Source organism: Gobio gobio (genome assembly GCF_949357685.1).
Source record: "Gobio gobio genome assembly, chromosome: 6".
In the NCBI taxonomy this organism is placed as follows: domain Eukaryota; kingdom Metazoa; phylum Chordata; class Actinopteri; order Cypriniformes; family Gobionidae; genus Gobio; species Gobio gobio.
The window spans coordinates 58,885,914-58,903,604 of NC_137102.1; the positions used below are offsets into that span (position 1 = coordinate 58,885,914).

Consider the following 17,691-nt stretch of genomic DNA (forward strand, 5'->3'; position numbering starts at 1 on the left):
GCTATGCAGCCCCATACACAAACTGAGAGCTTTGGCGAGAACTTAACACATATTTAATTACTACATTAGTAATTTCTCACTAGAAATGACATCAGAAGTGGAAAATGTACATTTACACACAAACGGACCAGCAAACGCAACTTTCGGACACCATCTTTTCCCCCAGCTCAACTGTCAAAGAATGGAAAGCACAGGATTGTGGGATATCAAAGGCAGCGAAGGATACATAAATGTTGCCTTCAAAATCGATCAGATGACGGGATCTCAGGAGACAGGAAGTGAAGCTAACATTAGATTCGGACGTGCCTTGATGCCTTCCCTTGAAATGTGTCCTCCGAAGGCAGCATTTTCCAGGTTTCGGACGCAGCCAAAATGTTCACTTGCTGCCTAATATATCCCACCCACTAACAGGTGATGAAGAGATCATCAGTGTTATTCACTTCACCTGTCGGTGGTCATAATGTTATGCCTGATCTGTGTATATATATATATATTGAGAATGAGATTTATGATTCATCACAGTTTGGGGGGGATCTGTATACACTGTATATACATATATAATATTATTCGTGTTTATGTAATTTTCTTGATATGTATAAATAAAACAAAATATACATTTTTTTAATAAAATAAAATAAAAAATAAAACATTAACTTGAATTAAATTAAAAAATAAATATATAATAAAATAAAAATAAATAAAATAAAACAAAAAATGACATAAAATATATCAAATAAAATAAAACAATACATAAAATAAAACATTCCTTTGATTTGGGGATGAATTATGATCGTGTTTTTAAGATATGTGAGGTTAAAATAAAAGATTACACTTTTTTTTTTCAATGGTCCATTAAAAAAATATGAAATTATGACTTTCTTATATTATTAAACATAACTTTTACATTAGGTTAAGCAATATATATATATATATATATATATATATATATATATATATATATATATATATATATATATATATATATATATATATATATATATATATATTCTATATAATATATATATTATTATATATATACAATATATATAGGTTTTTTGTTGTTGTTTTTTTTAGTTATCCTACAAGATTCAACTCTTGTTTTTAAGTTAGTTTCATGTTATTTAAGTTGAAATGACTTAAATATCCAAGTTGATTAGTTGACTTATACAGTGTATAAATAACTTTGCAACTAGCAGTCATTAGATTAGTAGACAGGGTTGGGGTTAGTAGAATAAGTTGACATGTAGTTGCAGAGTTACTAAGAGTCAGTAGAATGTCTGTTGTGGGAGCATCAAACTAAAGTGTTATCAAAAAAAGCTTGATGTCTTAAGTATTGTTTTACAATGCAGACATCGCTTTAAATGGCATTCGCCCCCTGAACAGATGCATGCTGGGATGTGAAGAGGCCCCTCAGAGAGAAGTGAGAAACTCTCAGACAAGATTTAAATAAACAGGTATCGTCCCATATAGAGCTCGGAATGATACAGTGCAAATATTAGTCATATTTGACAGACTGGAGGGATACTGTAATCTGCAAATACAGAATGTGAGAAAACCTACAGCTATAAACATATTTTAAAGGGTCAACGCCTTGTTTTTCCTCATATAATAGAGTCACTATTCTTTCTTGATAAAAAAAAGCAGAAGTCACTGAGAATATATTTTAAACACAATGTTTTATTTCATGTGAGCTGTACACATTTGTAAGACATTCACGTGTCATTGGCGTTACCTTGTTTTTCTGTGGTCCTGCCGCGCCATCTATTGGCCACAGAGTGAAAATCACACTACATGATCGCGACAGTCTATAAAGATGGCTTATACTGGCTTTAAATACTGATTAAACAATTCCAGCCCACAGCTGCAATACTGTGTTTGGATCCATCCACTTTAATCCAGGAGTAAAAACTCGGACAATAGCTGTTTACCTCTCTGAAGTGGTACGAGCTGCCTTTCAGGCAATGCTAGTGTTCGTTAGCTTTAGCTTAGCATAAACGTCCTTCAGCCTCCCTGAACAAGTGTCAATCTTTGGTCTGAACAATAATAATAAAATGCTTCCTCTTTTCCAGCATTTCAACTGTCTGTTCACAGATCCACGTGATAATTTGTACATATAAAGTCGTAATTTCCAACCTAAAAGCAGCTTATTACTCAGTTGCGCTCTCTTTAAAGGAGACACACTCTGATATCTGGTCACAGGTTAGTTAAGAAGGGCATTAGCTTGTTCTAAACGGTTTACACAGTGTAGCTAGAGAGAGAAAGACCCTGCTGAAATAACCAAAATCAGCCTTGACTTAAATAACCAGTATAATGCTTGTTTTTGGATATGCTGATACACTGGTCTTCCTTCAAACAACCAGTTTAACCCGCTTGTGTTTATCTAAACTAGTTAAAGGCCCCATGAAATGGTTTATGACTGTTTCCTGTGTTGACGTATTTCCTTTTGAAACAGGAAGTTAGGGTGGGATAGCTATAAAAGACTGCCTTTTTAAAATGCCCAATAGAGGGCAACAGTCGGGTACTAGAAGTAAAAACTCCATATGGAAATTGATTTTGAACAATAACTTACACTGTGTCTACACCGACCATTGACACGTGGCGCCGCACAGCAACAGCTAGAACTTGTCTACACTGGACTCGCGACAAAGTGAACTTTGCAAAGCATTTGTCCTTCATGTCAGCACGTCATAATTAGAACGAGGCATCAGTTTACTATCAGAGATTTGTCGTGCCGTGCCGCATCCAGTGTAGACAACATCACTGATTATAATGTGGTATATTGTGTTATAAACCTTTAAAGACAGAACTACTGTGGGCTATATCTATATGAGGCCTTCAGCCAGCATAGTTGTGTTTAACAGCAGAGTTCCAGGTGAAAAACTACATTACCCATGATGCCATACAGAAAATTCCACCAATCAGAGAGTTGAAAAAGCAATATGTGCCTAAAGATTTCGTTAGCTCCGCCCACTCCCAAATGACGAAATCGAGTCGATTTCTCTACACTCTCAAAATACTTATGTTTGTACAAATATTTTTGTAATTCGTACTTTCCCTCACTAAAGCCATTAAGTTTTGTTTTGTCCCTTTTCAAAAACTTTTTTGCTTCAAATCAAAGTTTATAGTGTTGTGATTCACCTCATGTCTTGATTCAGGGCTTATAGCTCTTTACAATACTTTTTTTTTTTTAAATCCCTATGGGAAAAATGAATGCAAAAAATACTTATGGAACAAAAGGGGGCGGGCACTGTTGCACTCTATAGAGCATCATGGGTAATGTAGTTTTTCACCAGGAGAGTAAAAACTTAATTTTCTCCAAATGGAAATTGATTTTGATTGATGACTTATAAACATTTAAAGACAGACCTACTGTGAGCTACAAGGTTGTTAAGCCGTCAGCCACTATAATTGTGTTTAACAGCAGAATTCCTGGTGGAAAAACTACATTACCCATGATGCCCTACAGAGAATTCCACCAATCAGAGAGTCGAAAAAGCAACATGTGCCAAAATAACTCGTTAGTTCTGCCCACTCCCATGAAGCACTGCAAACACTTTTTTTCTAATTATTAAATGTTTATCTATAGGTATATTTTGCAATAATCTTAAAATATAGTCTATTGTTTTATATATATTATCAACATTTGTAATTAGGTAGGTTTATAGTCCTCCATCTTTTTTTATTTGATTATGCTGTTTGCAATGCTTCATGGGATTGTAGTTCTTTCCCTCTCTAAAGCTGTTACAGTCTTATCTTTTTGTCTGATTTTCAAAAACTTTTTTGCTTTAAATCAAAATTTACCACATATCTTGGTTCATGGCTTATAACTCTTAAACAAGACTTTTTTTTAAACCACTATGGTAATGAATGCCAAAAATACTTACAGAATGGCTGTAAAAGAGGGCGCTGTTGCACTCTATAGTCACTCTATAGAGCATCATGGGTAATGTAGTTTTTCACCATAATTTCCACTTAAACATGATTATTTTAAAACTAAGCTGAAATAATGCCGGCTGAAGGCTTCAACAGAAGCAAATACTATTGATTAACAACTTTGTAGCTCACAGTAGGACTGGTTTCCTAATGGAGAAAACGAATGGAGTTTCCACTTCCGCAACCCAATTCTATAGTCTTTAGTTTATGTCACAGCCTGACGATACACTTGGACGAAAGCCAAGAAAACACTTTCAAAATAAATAAATTCCAGTCACTTCCGACAAACTGTTTGGGTAAGGAAATAAATATGAGCAATCGAACGCAGACTTTCTCAACAATCCTGGTTGTCTAAAATTCATTACTCTGTTTTCATAATCTTCCATCAAAAAGTTACAACTTACTCCGTCTCTGGAACGACTTTCCTTTTCATGTGACACCACAAATCCCTGTTACTTTTTAATCCCGCCCCTCCGATCACATGACTATATAAGTAAAATGAGTTGTGAATGCCATTTCATGGTGACTTTAAATTGGTCCAAACTAGTTTTTTCCGCAGGGGCGTGTGAGAGAAAGATGTTTCTGGAGTTTTCCATGGGAAATACAGCCACTGGCCCTCGGCACAGCATTCTCCGTCCTCCGCCATGAGTCAGATGGGTTGTGTGGCATCAGTCCCTGTGTAATAAAAAGACTTTCATTACATAGTGCACTCTCATGTCCAGCCCATCACAGTCAGGGTCACGTCTTCATTATACAAATGTCCCTTTCAAAACGTGTTGATCGATGCTTCTAAGCAAGCGCTGGAGCAGAGCCCAGATCAGGGAAAAGCAAAAGCCGCCGACAAACATTTAAAAAGACCTAATCAGCAATAATTACAGAGGATGAGCGTGATGATACGACACCAGGCGCTACTTTTAACATCTCTACCTCTGACTTGTCCTTGGCATTGCTGTTGCTTGCTTTTACAAACCTGACTGGCTCACATTATGTCCGACAATAATGTAACGCAATTTAGCCTTCCGTGTTCTAATGCCAAGATTGTGCTCGCTTATCAGCTTGATTTATTACTCTAATTTATACGCTCAGCTTGGCTCAATGTTGAGGACAGCAGATCTGATTGGACATGAGTTTTCTAATGCCGCAGTGTGTGCTGTCTTTATCGTGGCTCTGGTGTAGATGCCAGGCTGTTGATCTGAAACGCTTTTAATACCTGCAGAGAGAGAAGACTTTGCGTTCTGGTTTGGACATGCACGACTTCTCAGTTTAGATACGGGATAATAAAGTACTGCTGTCACATAGTTTAGCATTTAAATCTCATAAAAAGCATTAGATTTACTAAAAAATGTAAGAAAAATGCATAGGTTGTCAGGGCATTGCTATGTGGTTTCTAAGCTGTTGTAAGTGGCTTTTTACAATGTTGCGGATTGTTTCAGATTCGGACCAAATCGTGAACCGATTAGGGGGGGAGTGGGGTAAGATGAGCCATTTTTTACTTTTGTGGTCCTCAAGATAAGAAGTACAATGAAAGTATCTAAAGTAATTTCATAATCGTTATACATGATCAGAATACATCTATGACAAAGGGTTGTAAAAATATAGCTTCTTATTAAAAAAGGTGCCCATGTGGCTCAGCTTACCCCAGGTTAGGGGTAAGTTGAGCCAAGTCAGTGGGTAAGTTGCAGCATCTGGGTGTAAACTGACCATCTAACTGAATCTGAATCAAACCCATGTGAAATTTAAAAGATAATTTACCTCTTAAAAAAAACTATTTAAAAACATTTTATTTTATTAATCATTTATTTTTTTAAAGCTAATATAAACAACATAAAACCAAGTGAAGTTGAAATTTCAATATATTTAACCAGTTGCGTAATTTACTAATTAATAGATTTAACTTAACTACAGTGTCTTATGGTGGGGGGGGAGTTACTGAAAAATGCTGGCTCAATTTACCCCATAGCACTTGGCTCACTTTTCGCCATAGCTGCCATTCTGGATAAAACTAGCTAGTTTACCAATTTATTTGCATGGTTTTATACATTGCTAAATCACCAATATGGATCATAAATTGTTTTAGACTTGTTTTGATGTAGCAGCCTACATTATTAGTTTATTAGTTAATAGTTTAATTAAATTACATCTGTTATGATAAAGTAAATGAGTGCCTTCTTCCACTTCTCCCATGTGTTTCTCCTTTTCACAGTCTGGCAGAAATGATGGGTGGCTCCAAAATATATGGTCACATGACAATAATAGTGTACGTTTGCCAAGATAAAGGAGGTGGTTCAACTGACCCACTGGCTCATCTTACACCCCCCCCCCCCCCCCCCCCCCCACAAGTGAGGATGTACACTGGGATTGTGATGAGCTACTATTTTAGCTACTAAAATACCATGAGGCTGCATCCGATAGTAAAAAACAGTAGCCATTGAGATGACTGGGAAAATGTATAGCCTACCAATCAACCTGAATTCACCCTATGTGACAAAAGAAGTACGTCTGAATTCACAGTACTCATAAATGAGTAGGTGAAAGTACTAATCCAGCGATTGTAAAGAGAAATTGTGAATGACAGTGAAGTGAAGTAACTGACGCTGGTCATGTGATAATGACAACATGGCGCATGTAGTACTTCCAGAAAATTACATTCATTCATACTATAAAGAATGTGCCTTTTTATTGCAAATGAGTTCCTACTCAAGAGAGTATGCTTTCGGACGCACCCATATAGAATAAGAAAAGCACATGATCACGTCTATAGCATCATGGTTTGTAGCGTCCTCCTCACATGCCCAGACGCGTCCCGAAGCAACGCCTACCCACCTGTCAATCAACGAGTACGCTCGGCGAAAATAACCGTCCAAATAAAACATACGTATTAATATACACCCAGAAAACTTCTGCGTGATTGATATCAATATGCAGCCACACACATCTGAAGTTCAGGTAAGCCATTAAATACACTAAATATTCTGCGTGAAACATCTCGTTAGATTCAAATATGAGAGATGGCGGAATATAAATTAACACCAGATGTAAACAGCGCATGTGTTGCTAAGGTGTGCTTTAGTAGGCATATGCCATTATATGATTGCTAAAGTGTTAGGCTTTTAGCAAATTAAAGCTTTTGGAGTTCAGTATGAGTCTGTTTTAACACCATTTTTGTGGTACATAAATAAATCAGATTCTAGGTACCATCCAAAAACAGAGGAAAAGGGACGCCATCTTGTTTTGCCATCAGTATGTAATTTGAAAGAAAAATCACATAATGATCATCATCATTTTTTGGTGGTTTCTACTAGACAATTGTTTTTCTGGGAATATATAGACCTTACATTGGATTAAAGAACAAAAATCAATATTTTAAAATTATTATGAAGTTATCTGGCCCAAGTTTGATGATAGATGATTCAGAAAGAAAGCATGGAACGTTTTCTAAATGCTTAGCCAATGTCCATTTGCATCACTGCTCTTGACTTCCAGGAATAAGTCATATTTACACCTATCATAATTTGATGTTTTTAATGGTCTATTCTTGTGGCGCAATATAAACAGCTCATAAAAAAACGAAACAAACTGTGGTTGGACATTTAACGTGTTAATCAGGTGGGTCTCTTCCTGTTTAAGAGGGCGTTTAATTGTTGGCCAGAATAAGCTGCAATGCGTCCAGACTTTATGCCGTCATATGATTGCTCCATTATTCATTTGTCCAAATCTCCTACCACCCCAGAAACCTAAAGCCAAGTCTGAGCGCTCACAGACAGATGTAATTATCCACCTACCCAAAAGTAAAACTGTCTTCTGCACATTTATATTTTATGATTGTTCCTAAAACAGCTTTTGCTTGAACAATATATCAAAGCTGATATGAATTTATTATAGTTGCAGTGAGTTTAGCTCTAATGTTTCTGGTCCAGATGAAAATTAAATCTATCTTTTATTTGAGTAATACTATGTCACACACAAAACAATACTTGTGTTCAGAGCAGGGTGATAGTCAAAAGTCTAAAGGTGTTTACATATTCCTAAAGGGACTTAATACAACTTTCAGGTAGGTTTCATGTAAGTATTATACAATTCCTAAGAGAAAATAATGGACAGAAATGAGTGAAAAGTTGTCATAAAGTAAGAGTATAAACTGTATGTTAAGCTATAAAGGTAACGTGGATGGCAGCTTCTGACTTTTGCACACTTTAATGAGCACATCCATTTTTCTTAGGAGAAACATATGAGAAACAAGAGACTTGAAGGAATAGTTCACCCAAAAATAAAAATTGTGTTGTTTTCTTACCATAAAAGAAGATGTTTTGAAAAAATCAATCAGTGAACACTCTAAAAAAAAATGCTGGGTTTCAAACCAAATTTGGGTCAAATATGGACAAACCCAGATGCTGGGTTTTGTAAACCAATAGTTGAGTTTGTCCATATTTGACCCAAATTTGGGTTCAAATATGGATAAACCCAACCATTGTTTGTCCATATTTGAACCCAAATTTGGTTCAAATATGGACAAACCCAACCATTGGGTTAAATTTCATATTTGACTCCAAAAAAGTGGTTGGGTTTGTCCATATTTGAATCATTTGGGTCAAATATGGACAAACCCAGCCGTTGAATTAAATTTAACCCAATTGTTGGGTTTGTCCATATTTGACACAAAAAAAGTGGTTGGGTTTGTCCCTATTTGAACCCAAATTTGGGTCAAATATGTACAAATCCAGCCGTCGGGTTAATTTTATGGACAAACGATAGTTGGGGTTGTCCATATTTGAACCCTAATTTGGGTCAAATATGGACAAATCCAGCCATTGGGTTACATTTAACCCAATTGTTGGGTTTGTCCATATTTGACTCAAAAAAAGTGGTTGGGTTTGTCCGTATTTGAACCCAAATTTGGGTCAAATATGGACAAATCCAGCCGTTGGGTTAAATTTTATGGACAAACAATGGTTTGGGTTGTCCATATTTGAACCCTAATTTGGGTCAAATATGGACAAATCCAGCCGTTGGGTTAAATTTTATGGACAAACAATGGTTGGGTTTGTCCATATTTGAACCCAAATTTGGGTCAAATATGTACAAACCCAGCCATTGGGTTAAATGTAACCCAATTGTTGGGTTAGTCCATATTTGACTCAAAAAAAGTGGTTGGGGTTGTCCATATTTGAACCCATATTTGGGTCAAATATAGACAAATCCAGCCGTTGGGTTAAATTTTATGGACAAACAATGGTTGGGTTTGTCCATATTTGACTCAAAAAAGTGGTTGGGTTTGTCCATATTTGACTCAAAAAAGTGGTTGGGTTTGTCCATATTTGACAACCCAGCACTTTTCTTTTTGAGAGAAAGTAAACGGGGTCCAATGTTGTTTGAACCCCAATGTTCTTCAAAATATCTTCTTTTCTTTTCCACAGAAGGAGGAGCCATTTTTAGATGAACTATGCCTTTAAGCAAAAGTTTCTCCATTTGCTCTCAATTTAATCTCGTTGCTGTCGAGTAGAAACACGTGACATACTAAAGAGATCTCATTTGTGATTTTTCTTTTGTATGGTTTAGTCCCAGGAATTTAAATGAAAGCCACTTGTAAGTAGTACAGTGTTCTCCATTTAGGCTTCTTTTTACAGCCAATGAAGGCACGGCTCCCCAAACACACTCTGTGTGTGTAGCCTGAGCGAAGGCACCAAACGGTGGGCGTTCTCTGTAAACACACGTCTACGAAAACATCCGCTGTCTGTTACGCACCTACTTCCTGGTTTGTGTGTGGAGCTCAGCTGTTGTGCCCTCCCTGATAGTGGGTGGCCGTCATCGTAAATGATGTCTGAAAATGCCTGTGTTTATTTGACCATCACAAATATTGTACGAGCTTGCCTCATTCGGTTAGGCCCTCAGCCAAGTGGTTTCTAATGAAAACCAGACAGACGGGCCGGCCTGAAAAACAGCCGTGCAGAGACGCATACCCTCCACTAGAGGACAATGACCCTCTACGCCAAACCATAACTACTGCTTTCAGATCCCGGCAGGCAGAAATCAGTTCCTTTTGTTCTCAACCGCACACAAAGATCACATCTGCCATTTTAACTTTAACCCCAGAGGAATGTGAATACGTCAGGGCTATAGTGTCATATTCTAGTTTTCAGAGCTAAATGGTTTTAGTTGCCAGGGATTTTTCAGAAGTATTGAATTTGTGCCCCAGACATGAACGTGCACCAATAATATGATTATATCCAATAATCAGAGAAAGACGTGCAAACCTCTTCACTCTCGCTTACATGCAATTTTCATTATTCTGATTATTCACTAAGAATTGTGGTTATTTTTACAGTTGGTGTGTTATTGCCCACAGTTTTTTATCCACTTGCTGTACACATTTTATGAATGGATTTTTTCCAGTGAAACGCCTAAAATGTCTTCATTTTGATGTTTTCGACCTTCAATATACTATTATATTCATGTTATCATGAAATGTGACACCTTCTTTACCAGTATATTTATGAATCTAAACATGCAGACTTTGGTCAAAGTGGGATAATGTGATTAAAGTGTTTACGTACCTGTTTATTGCAATTAAAATTGGCATACGGCACATTTTACTACGATTATGAGCTTAATCAACGTCAATTTGATTAAAGTATTGTGTTTACATTTGAGCGGCAAGATTCTGGGTAAATTGAGAATTGAAAGTGATATTCTCCCACGATTCTGAGCAGACAACTAAACAAAATAAGAATTTACTAGGGCTGGGTATTGACACAAATTTCACAATTTCGATTCCGATTCGATTCAATATCAATTATTTTGCTTCCGCTTTGTTTGAGCTGAGCCAGAGTGCTCTCATAAATGCCAAAATGGTATTTATGTTTTTGAATTTCATAATAAAATGGACGTAATTTGAAATCTGAGACTTTGTTTCATATCAATAGTTACAAAGCACAAAGATTATTGTGATTTATTGGACGGGAGGGCACTACAATTTTCCATTCGTACATCAACTGAAAACAGGACGAGTAATTGATTCTTGGGATTTAAGAATCGGTATCAGTTTGTAATTTTTTTACCCAGCCGATAAAACGATAATGATATGTATCGCGATAGACACGTAATGTATTTGGGTGTATTTTGATCTTGATTCAGTATCAATTCATATGTATATAGCCTACTGTACATATAGCGAAAAATACGTTTTCCTCTTTAGCACTATTTTAAACTTTTCTTGGGTTAAATTATATTTGCTCGCATTCATTAATATTCACTTGTGTGTGCTCATATAAGTATTATAAAAAAATTAGGATGCAAGTTATTACCGTTTTAAAATTTCACATTTAAAGAAATCTAGTGTTTGATCATGTCTAAATATGTATTCAAATGCAAAACCTAAAAATAAGTAAGAAGTTATGGTCTGCAATACTTTGAGCAACTAGACTATACATGTATATTTATTAAAGAGCCATACAGGCATCTATAGTGGGTAAACCATGGCATTACAAATGAAATGTATAATTTTTCAAGCCACAAAATGACTCTAATTTGCCTCTTTGCATTGGAATTCTCTATTTTAACCTTAATTACACTAACTGTAATATAAATAAGAAAAATATTAGAATAAAACATATTTTAATTCATTAAAGGGTTAGTTCACCCAAAAATGCAAATTCTGTCATTAATTACTTCCCCTCATGTCGTTCGACACCCGTCAGACCTCCGTTCATCTTCAGAACACAAATGAAGATATTTTAGTGTAAATCTGATGGCTCTGAAAGGCCTCCATTGGCTCAATGGCACGGTTCACTCTCAAGACCCTTAAAAGGCACTAAAGACGTCGTTACAAAGTCCATCTCACTACAGTGGTTCTACAATAACTTTATAAAGCGACGAGAATAGTTTTTGTGCACAAAAAAACCCTAAATAACGACTTATATAGTGATGACGATTTCAAAATAATGCATCAAGAAGCTTCGAAGCGTTATGAATCAGTGAGTCGATTCATGATTCGGATCGCGTGTCAAACCGCCAAACTGCTGAAATCACGTGACTTTGGCGACTCACTGATTCATAACGCTTCGAAGCTTCATGATGCCTTGTTTTGAAATCGGTCATCATGATATAAGTCGTTATTTAGGGTTTTTTTGCGCACAAAAACTATTCTCGTCACTCCATAAAGTTATTGTAGAGCCACTGTAGTGAGATGGACTTTGTAATGACGTCTTTAGTACCTTTTAAGGGTCTTGAGAGTGTAAAGTGCCATTGTGCCAATGGAGGCCTTTCAGAGCGATCGGATTTCAACTAAAATATCTGAATTTGTGTCTGAAGATGAACGGAGGTCTGACGGGTGTCGAACGACATGAGGGTGAGTAATTAATGACAGAATTTTCATTTTTGGGTGAACTAACCCTTTAAAGGGGCTATATGCGTTTTTCTGAAATTTAAACTCGCGACTGACACCTGTGGCCAAAAAACAGAACTGCTCTTATTTTCTGCTCGCTCTCGCAGCGGTGGTGACGTCATCCGCAGACAGCGCGGGAAAAACCTACCCGCCAGAAAATAGGAAAAATAGGATACAGGCTTATAGGTGCACCCACTGTGAGCGGACAAGGTGTCAGTATGCTCATCAGGAGATGTTTGAGTCATAAATGGTAAAATAAAAAGGCTATTGTTACGTTTATTTTGGGGAAAAAGTTGCATATAGCCCCTTTAAATTCTCATTAATGGACCATAATTATTGCACAAATAGTAGGCCTATTTAGTACCAAAAGATCTCTTCAAAATATTCAATAAATATTATTAAACTAAAATATAAAACATTTATTTAATTGAAAGATAGTTAAGGTGTATGGTCACATTTGACCATCAATGAGTGAGTTTGACCAATTAGTAAGGAATACTTGAGGGCTAAATACAAGAAAAACATTATTAATGTTAACAATGTTACATCTCCATCACTCTCCATAATAAAATGATACTGTAAATATGGTTGACGTATTAATCAATGCACACTATATCTGCCAAAGTTCAGATTTTTCAGCACGCGTTATGTGCGTGAAATGCCCAAAACGTAATTCGCGTTGCAGAATGTCTATTCGCGTCTTTGCATTGACGTAACATGTAAATCACTCGCGACTAACGCTTCATTCACGTCTGGTGTGAACCCACCATTAGACGGTAAGCTTTCCTTTGACTGTTTGCGTTCACGATCTTCTAACATTACACTGACATGCCGTAGTTCTTGGCACACTCGTTTTAAGTGTATTTGGCGCTACCTATTGTTGCGGGTGTGTTATTGACATGTAAATGTCTAGACCCTGAATATAAGACGAACCCGTTTTTTCAGCTTATTCGTCTTATTCAGAACAATACAGTGCAAAGAACCGTGTGAATAGTCATTGTTAAAGGGTTAGTTCACCCAAAAATGAAAATTCTGTCATTAATTACTTCCCCTCATGTCGTTCGACACCCGTAAGACCTCCGTTCATCTTCAGACACAAATGAAGATATTTTAGTGTAAATCTGATGGCTCTGAAAGGCCTCCATTGGCACAATGGCACGGTTCACTCTCAAGACCCTTAAAAGGTACTAAAGACGTAGTTACAAAGTCCATCTCACTACAGTGGTTCTACAATAACTTTATAAAGCGACGAGAATAGTTTTTGTGCACAAAAAAACCCTAAATAACGACTTATATAGTGATGACGATTTCAAAATAATGCATCAAGAAGCTTCGAAGCGTTATGAATCAGTGAGTCGATTCATGATTCGGATCGCGTGTCAAACCGCCAAACTGCTGAAATCACGTGACTTTGGCGATCCAAACTGCTGAATCGACTCACTGATTCATAACGCTTCGAAGCTTCATGATGCCTTGTTTTGAAATCGGTCATCATGATATAAGTCGTTATTTAGGGTTTTTTTGCGCACAAAAAAACTATTCTCATCACTTTATTAAGTTATTGTAGAGCCACTGTAGTGAGATGGACTTTGTAATGACGTCTTTAGTAGCTTTTATGGGTCTTGAGTGTAAAGTGCATTGTGCCAATGGAGGCCTTTCAGAGCCATCAGATTTACACTGAAATATCTTCATTTGTGTTCTGAAGATGAACGGAGGTCTTACGGGTGTCCAACGACATGAGGGTGAGTAATTAATGACATCATTTTCATTTTTGGGTGAACTAACCCTTTAATAAATCATCTGCTAAATATAATCTATAATCATCATTTGTGTGAAAATGCGTCAAGGCTGTTGGTATTTCACGTCCACAAGTGTTGATTTCAGCTGGAATTGTATCTATAAAAGCATGTTTTTCCAATGAGCCTAGGTTGCATATTTAGGGACGATAATATCATAGAGACTTGTGGGTGGGCCCTTTTGAGCCTGTAAGCATCCACCCTAGCAACAAACAAAGCAATGACCCGCCAACCGCCAAATTTGCACGGGCACGCACCTCTCAAATGGTCTTCAGGGCATAGTTAATTTAATTGATGGACGCTGTAATATCATCTGCATTTTGTCTACTGCAGCGCAAGATGATTTTCCAAGAAACCCCAACCTTGAAGCCGCGTGTTTGATCTTTTAACGTGCCTCAACAACAACCAAAGAAGAGCCGATATAATCAACCGTGAATAGAAATCTCATTTATAGATTGTTTATCACACATTCCTGATTGTATCCTGAACATAGAGCCGCACGACTGTCCCAAAAAGTCATGTTCACCCTCAGATCTGAGATGATACCATGCAGGAAAGCCTTTTGTACGGCAGAGTTCATCAAACAACAACGCTCCGCGTAATCTGAGGAAACGAGAGCAGCGCATTGACACCGTGCTTTCCTGCGAAACAGATGGAAGAGATCTTTCATGACGCAGAGTTAGCCGTGTTAACACTGAGTCATTGTGTAGACTATCTTCATCACACATGGCTCGGTCTCTATTTCTAAGGAAATGATTCGGTGCTGGCAGACCCCACCACGCTGTTCTTTTCGGGGAAATAATAACAAAGAAAAAACATATGGTGTTGGTGTCTGTTATAATAGAGAGGAAGGTTTTTCCTTAAACACGCGTGCAATCCAACAGACACATGATGTTTCAGCACTTTTGTGAATCAGATGTTGCTCAGGAGACCTAACAGGAGACCTAATGGATGTTTCTCTCGATATTCCTTTGACAAATCATGTAAATTACAACTCTTTGAAATCCTCCTGGGACCCACGAATAGACTTTTGTCCACTGTAGTGGACGTTCTATTTGAGTGACTTTCTCTGAAATCATACATGTCACAGTTTTAAGACTTGATGTCCTGTAAAGAGCAGATTCGGGGATTTGCAGAGATACCAAATGTTTGGAGGTTGCACCAGGACAACAACTTCTTCTTGGTCTTTAAAAAGGGCTGACATTAGCACTCTTATAGAAATATGATAATATTTTTAATTATAACTTAAATTATATTCATTTTCAAATTTTTTGTTATGAATCAGCATCTCAGGAAAATGTTATGGGGTTTCTAATCAAAATGTGACTTTCTGTTACAAAAGGGCATTGATTTCGTAAATGTCCACTGTAGACGCCAGGACTTAAAGCAGGGTTTCCATGGGGTCTTAAAAAGTCTAGAATTTCAAAATCTAAATTTTAGGCCTTAAAAAGTCTTAAATTCGCTGACGTATTCCGTTTTAGGTCTTAAATAATTTTAAACAGGTCTTAATTTTCCTACGTCCATGTAACGCTACCTCTATTGCTCATTGAAATCCTGCAGCACTTTAGCACTTGTGCAAACGCACATTTCTGGAAATTACCACCACAAATTCAGTCATTTTGATCTCAAAAATCACAACAACAAAAAAATCGTGAAATCCTGGTTGAATTGAGCTATGAGGAAGTGCAAGTTAATCGAAACAAGTTTATTGATTTGTTCAATTTTAATAAATGTATTTACTTTGCAAGTAATTTTGTGACTGCATTTCCTTTTATAGGTCTTAAATTTCATTCATAATGGTCTTAAAAAGGTATCAAAAAGTCTTAAATTTGACTTGGTGAAACCTGCAGATACCCTGTAAAGCATTTTGGAGACATAACAAGTGAATAGGGAAAGAAATTACATTTTCAATATTCCTATGAAATATTAGATATTATGAAAATGTTGCCAATTATTACTCCCATTATTACACTTCTTTTTTCCTAACATGTTGCACCAAGAACACATTAATATGCAAATTAGATGCATTGTTTACAGCATTGTATTGAATGGGAAAACCCAAGTATGGCCATTTTACCCACATATTTCATAAAGTAAAATGGTATATCAGTGAATTCCGTTATATCTTTCATAACATAGTTCAGAATCAAGTTTGTTTAAAAAAAAATCCTGAAACCTAAAAATTGATTTGTGAATTAAAAATAAATCCCATTGTTTTTGCCTATACATGCAATTTCATGTCATTTTATTTTTTAACTACATATCATATCATAACATAAGTTTACATGTGCACCAATATTGCGACTATTTATAATCATCAGAGTAAAGGTCTTAATCGCAGTAAGATGTTTACATGACATAAGCAGAACTCTTCACTCCAGAGTGCAATTTTCATTATTCTGGTTATTCGCTAATAAGTACAGTTGTTAAGACTAAAAGTTTGTCTATGGTGTTTTTGACTTAAGTGGACCTGACCTGGAATTATGGTTACTACGATTAGGAGCTTAATCGCATTAGTTTGATTGAAGTATTGCATTTACATGACGTAAAGTTTAAGCGCAATATTGCCAAAATACTATTATAATCACATTATGAGGGAGAATGTAAACATACTCATTGTTAAGATCTCTCCTACAACTCTTTAGGAGACGTTACATTTTTCTCAAGAGAAACAAGCAGACATTTGTATGTGCTCTATTATATTAAAGGGTTAGTTCATCCAAAAATTCTGTCATTAATTCCTCCCCTTCATGTCGTTCCAAACCCGTAAGACCTTAGTTCATCTTCAAAACACAAATGAAGATATTTTTGATGAAATCTGAGAGCTCTCTGACCCCTCCATAGACAGCAATGTATTGAACACTTTCAAGGTCCAGAAAGGCAGTAAAAACATCGTTAAAATAGTCCATGTGACTCCAGTGCTTCAGCCTTAATGTTATGAAGTGAAAATAATAACGACTTTATTCAACAATTTCTTGTAGCTTGTGTCAGACTCTTACACTTTACCAGTGTTAATTTTGCCAACAATTTTTGATTTAGTTGTAGTCATATTTTAGTCACCTGCATAAGTCACCTTTTAGTCAACTAAAATTGAATGAGTTTAGTTAAATTGTAATGCATTAATTGAGCATTTAAGCATTACATAACCGACAAATTTCAGTTAAAATTTACACTCACCTAAAGGATTATTAGGAACACCTGTTCAATTTCTCATTAATGCCATTATCTAATCAACCAATCACATGGCAGTTGCTTCAATGCATTTAGGGGTGTGGTCCTGGTCAAGACAATCTCCTGAACTCCAAACTGAATGTCAGAATGGGAAAGAAAGGGGATTTAAGCAATTTTGAGCGTGGCATGGTTGTTGGTGCCAGACGGGCCGGTCTGAGTATTTCACAATCTGCTCAGTTACTGGGATTTTCACGCACAACCATTTCTAGGGTTTACAAAGAATGGTGTGAAAAGGGAAAAACATCCAGTATGCGGCAGTCCTGTGGGAGAAAATGCCTTGTTGATGCTAGAGGTCAGAGGAGAATGGGCCGACTGATTCAAGCTGATAGAAGAGCAACTTTGACTGAAATA

General features: G+C 36.5%; 1 protein-coding gene across 3 annotated transcripts in view; it reads right to left on the reverse strand.

The window, feature by feature from the left end:
- Positions 1-1,665: 1,665 nt before the first annotated feature.
- The window catches only part of LOC307128093 (uncharacterized protein), a 30,607-nt gene continuing 14,581 nt past the window's right edge, over positions 1,666-17,691 (reverse strand). Inside the window, exons 3-4 of one of the 3 annotated variants that reach the window (XR_013816734.1) lie at positions 3,927-4,608; positions 1,666-3,257 (exon numbers count right to left, since the gene is read on the reverse strand). Coding sequence is in view for 2 of the 3 variants with exons in the window: in XM_079819689.1 (XP_079675815.1) it covers positions 3,159-3,257 (99 nt within the window). In the remaining variant the exon portion in view is untranslated. Of the gene's footprint in view, positions 4,609-17,691 lie in introns of all 3 variants that reach the window. The other 2 variants (XM_079819690.1, XM_079819689.1) reach the window with 2 other exon arrangements.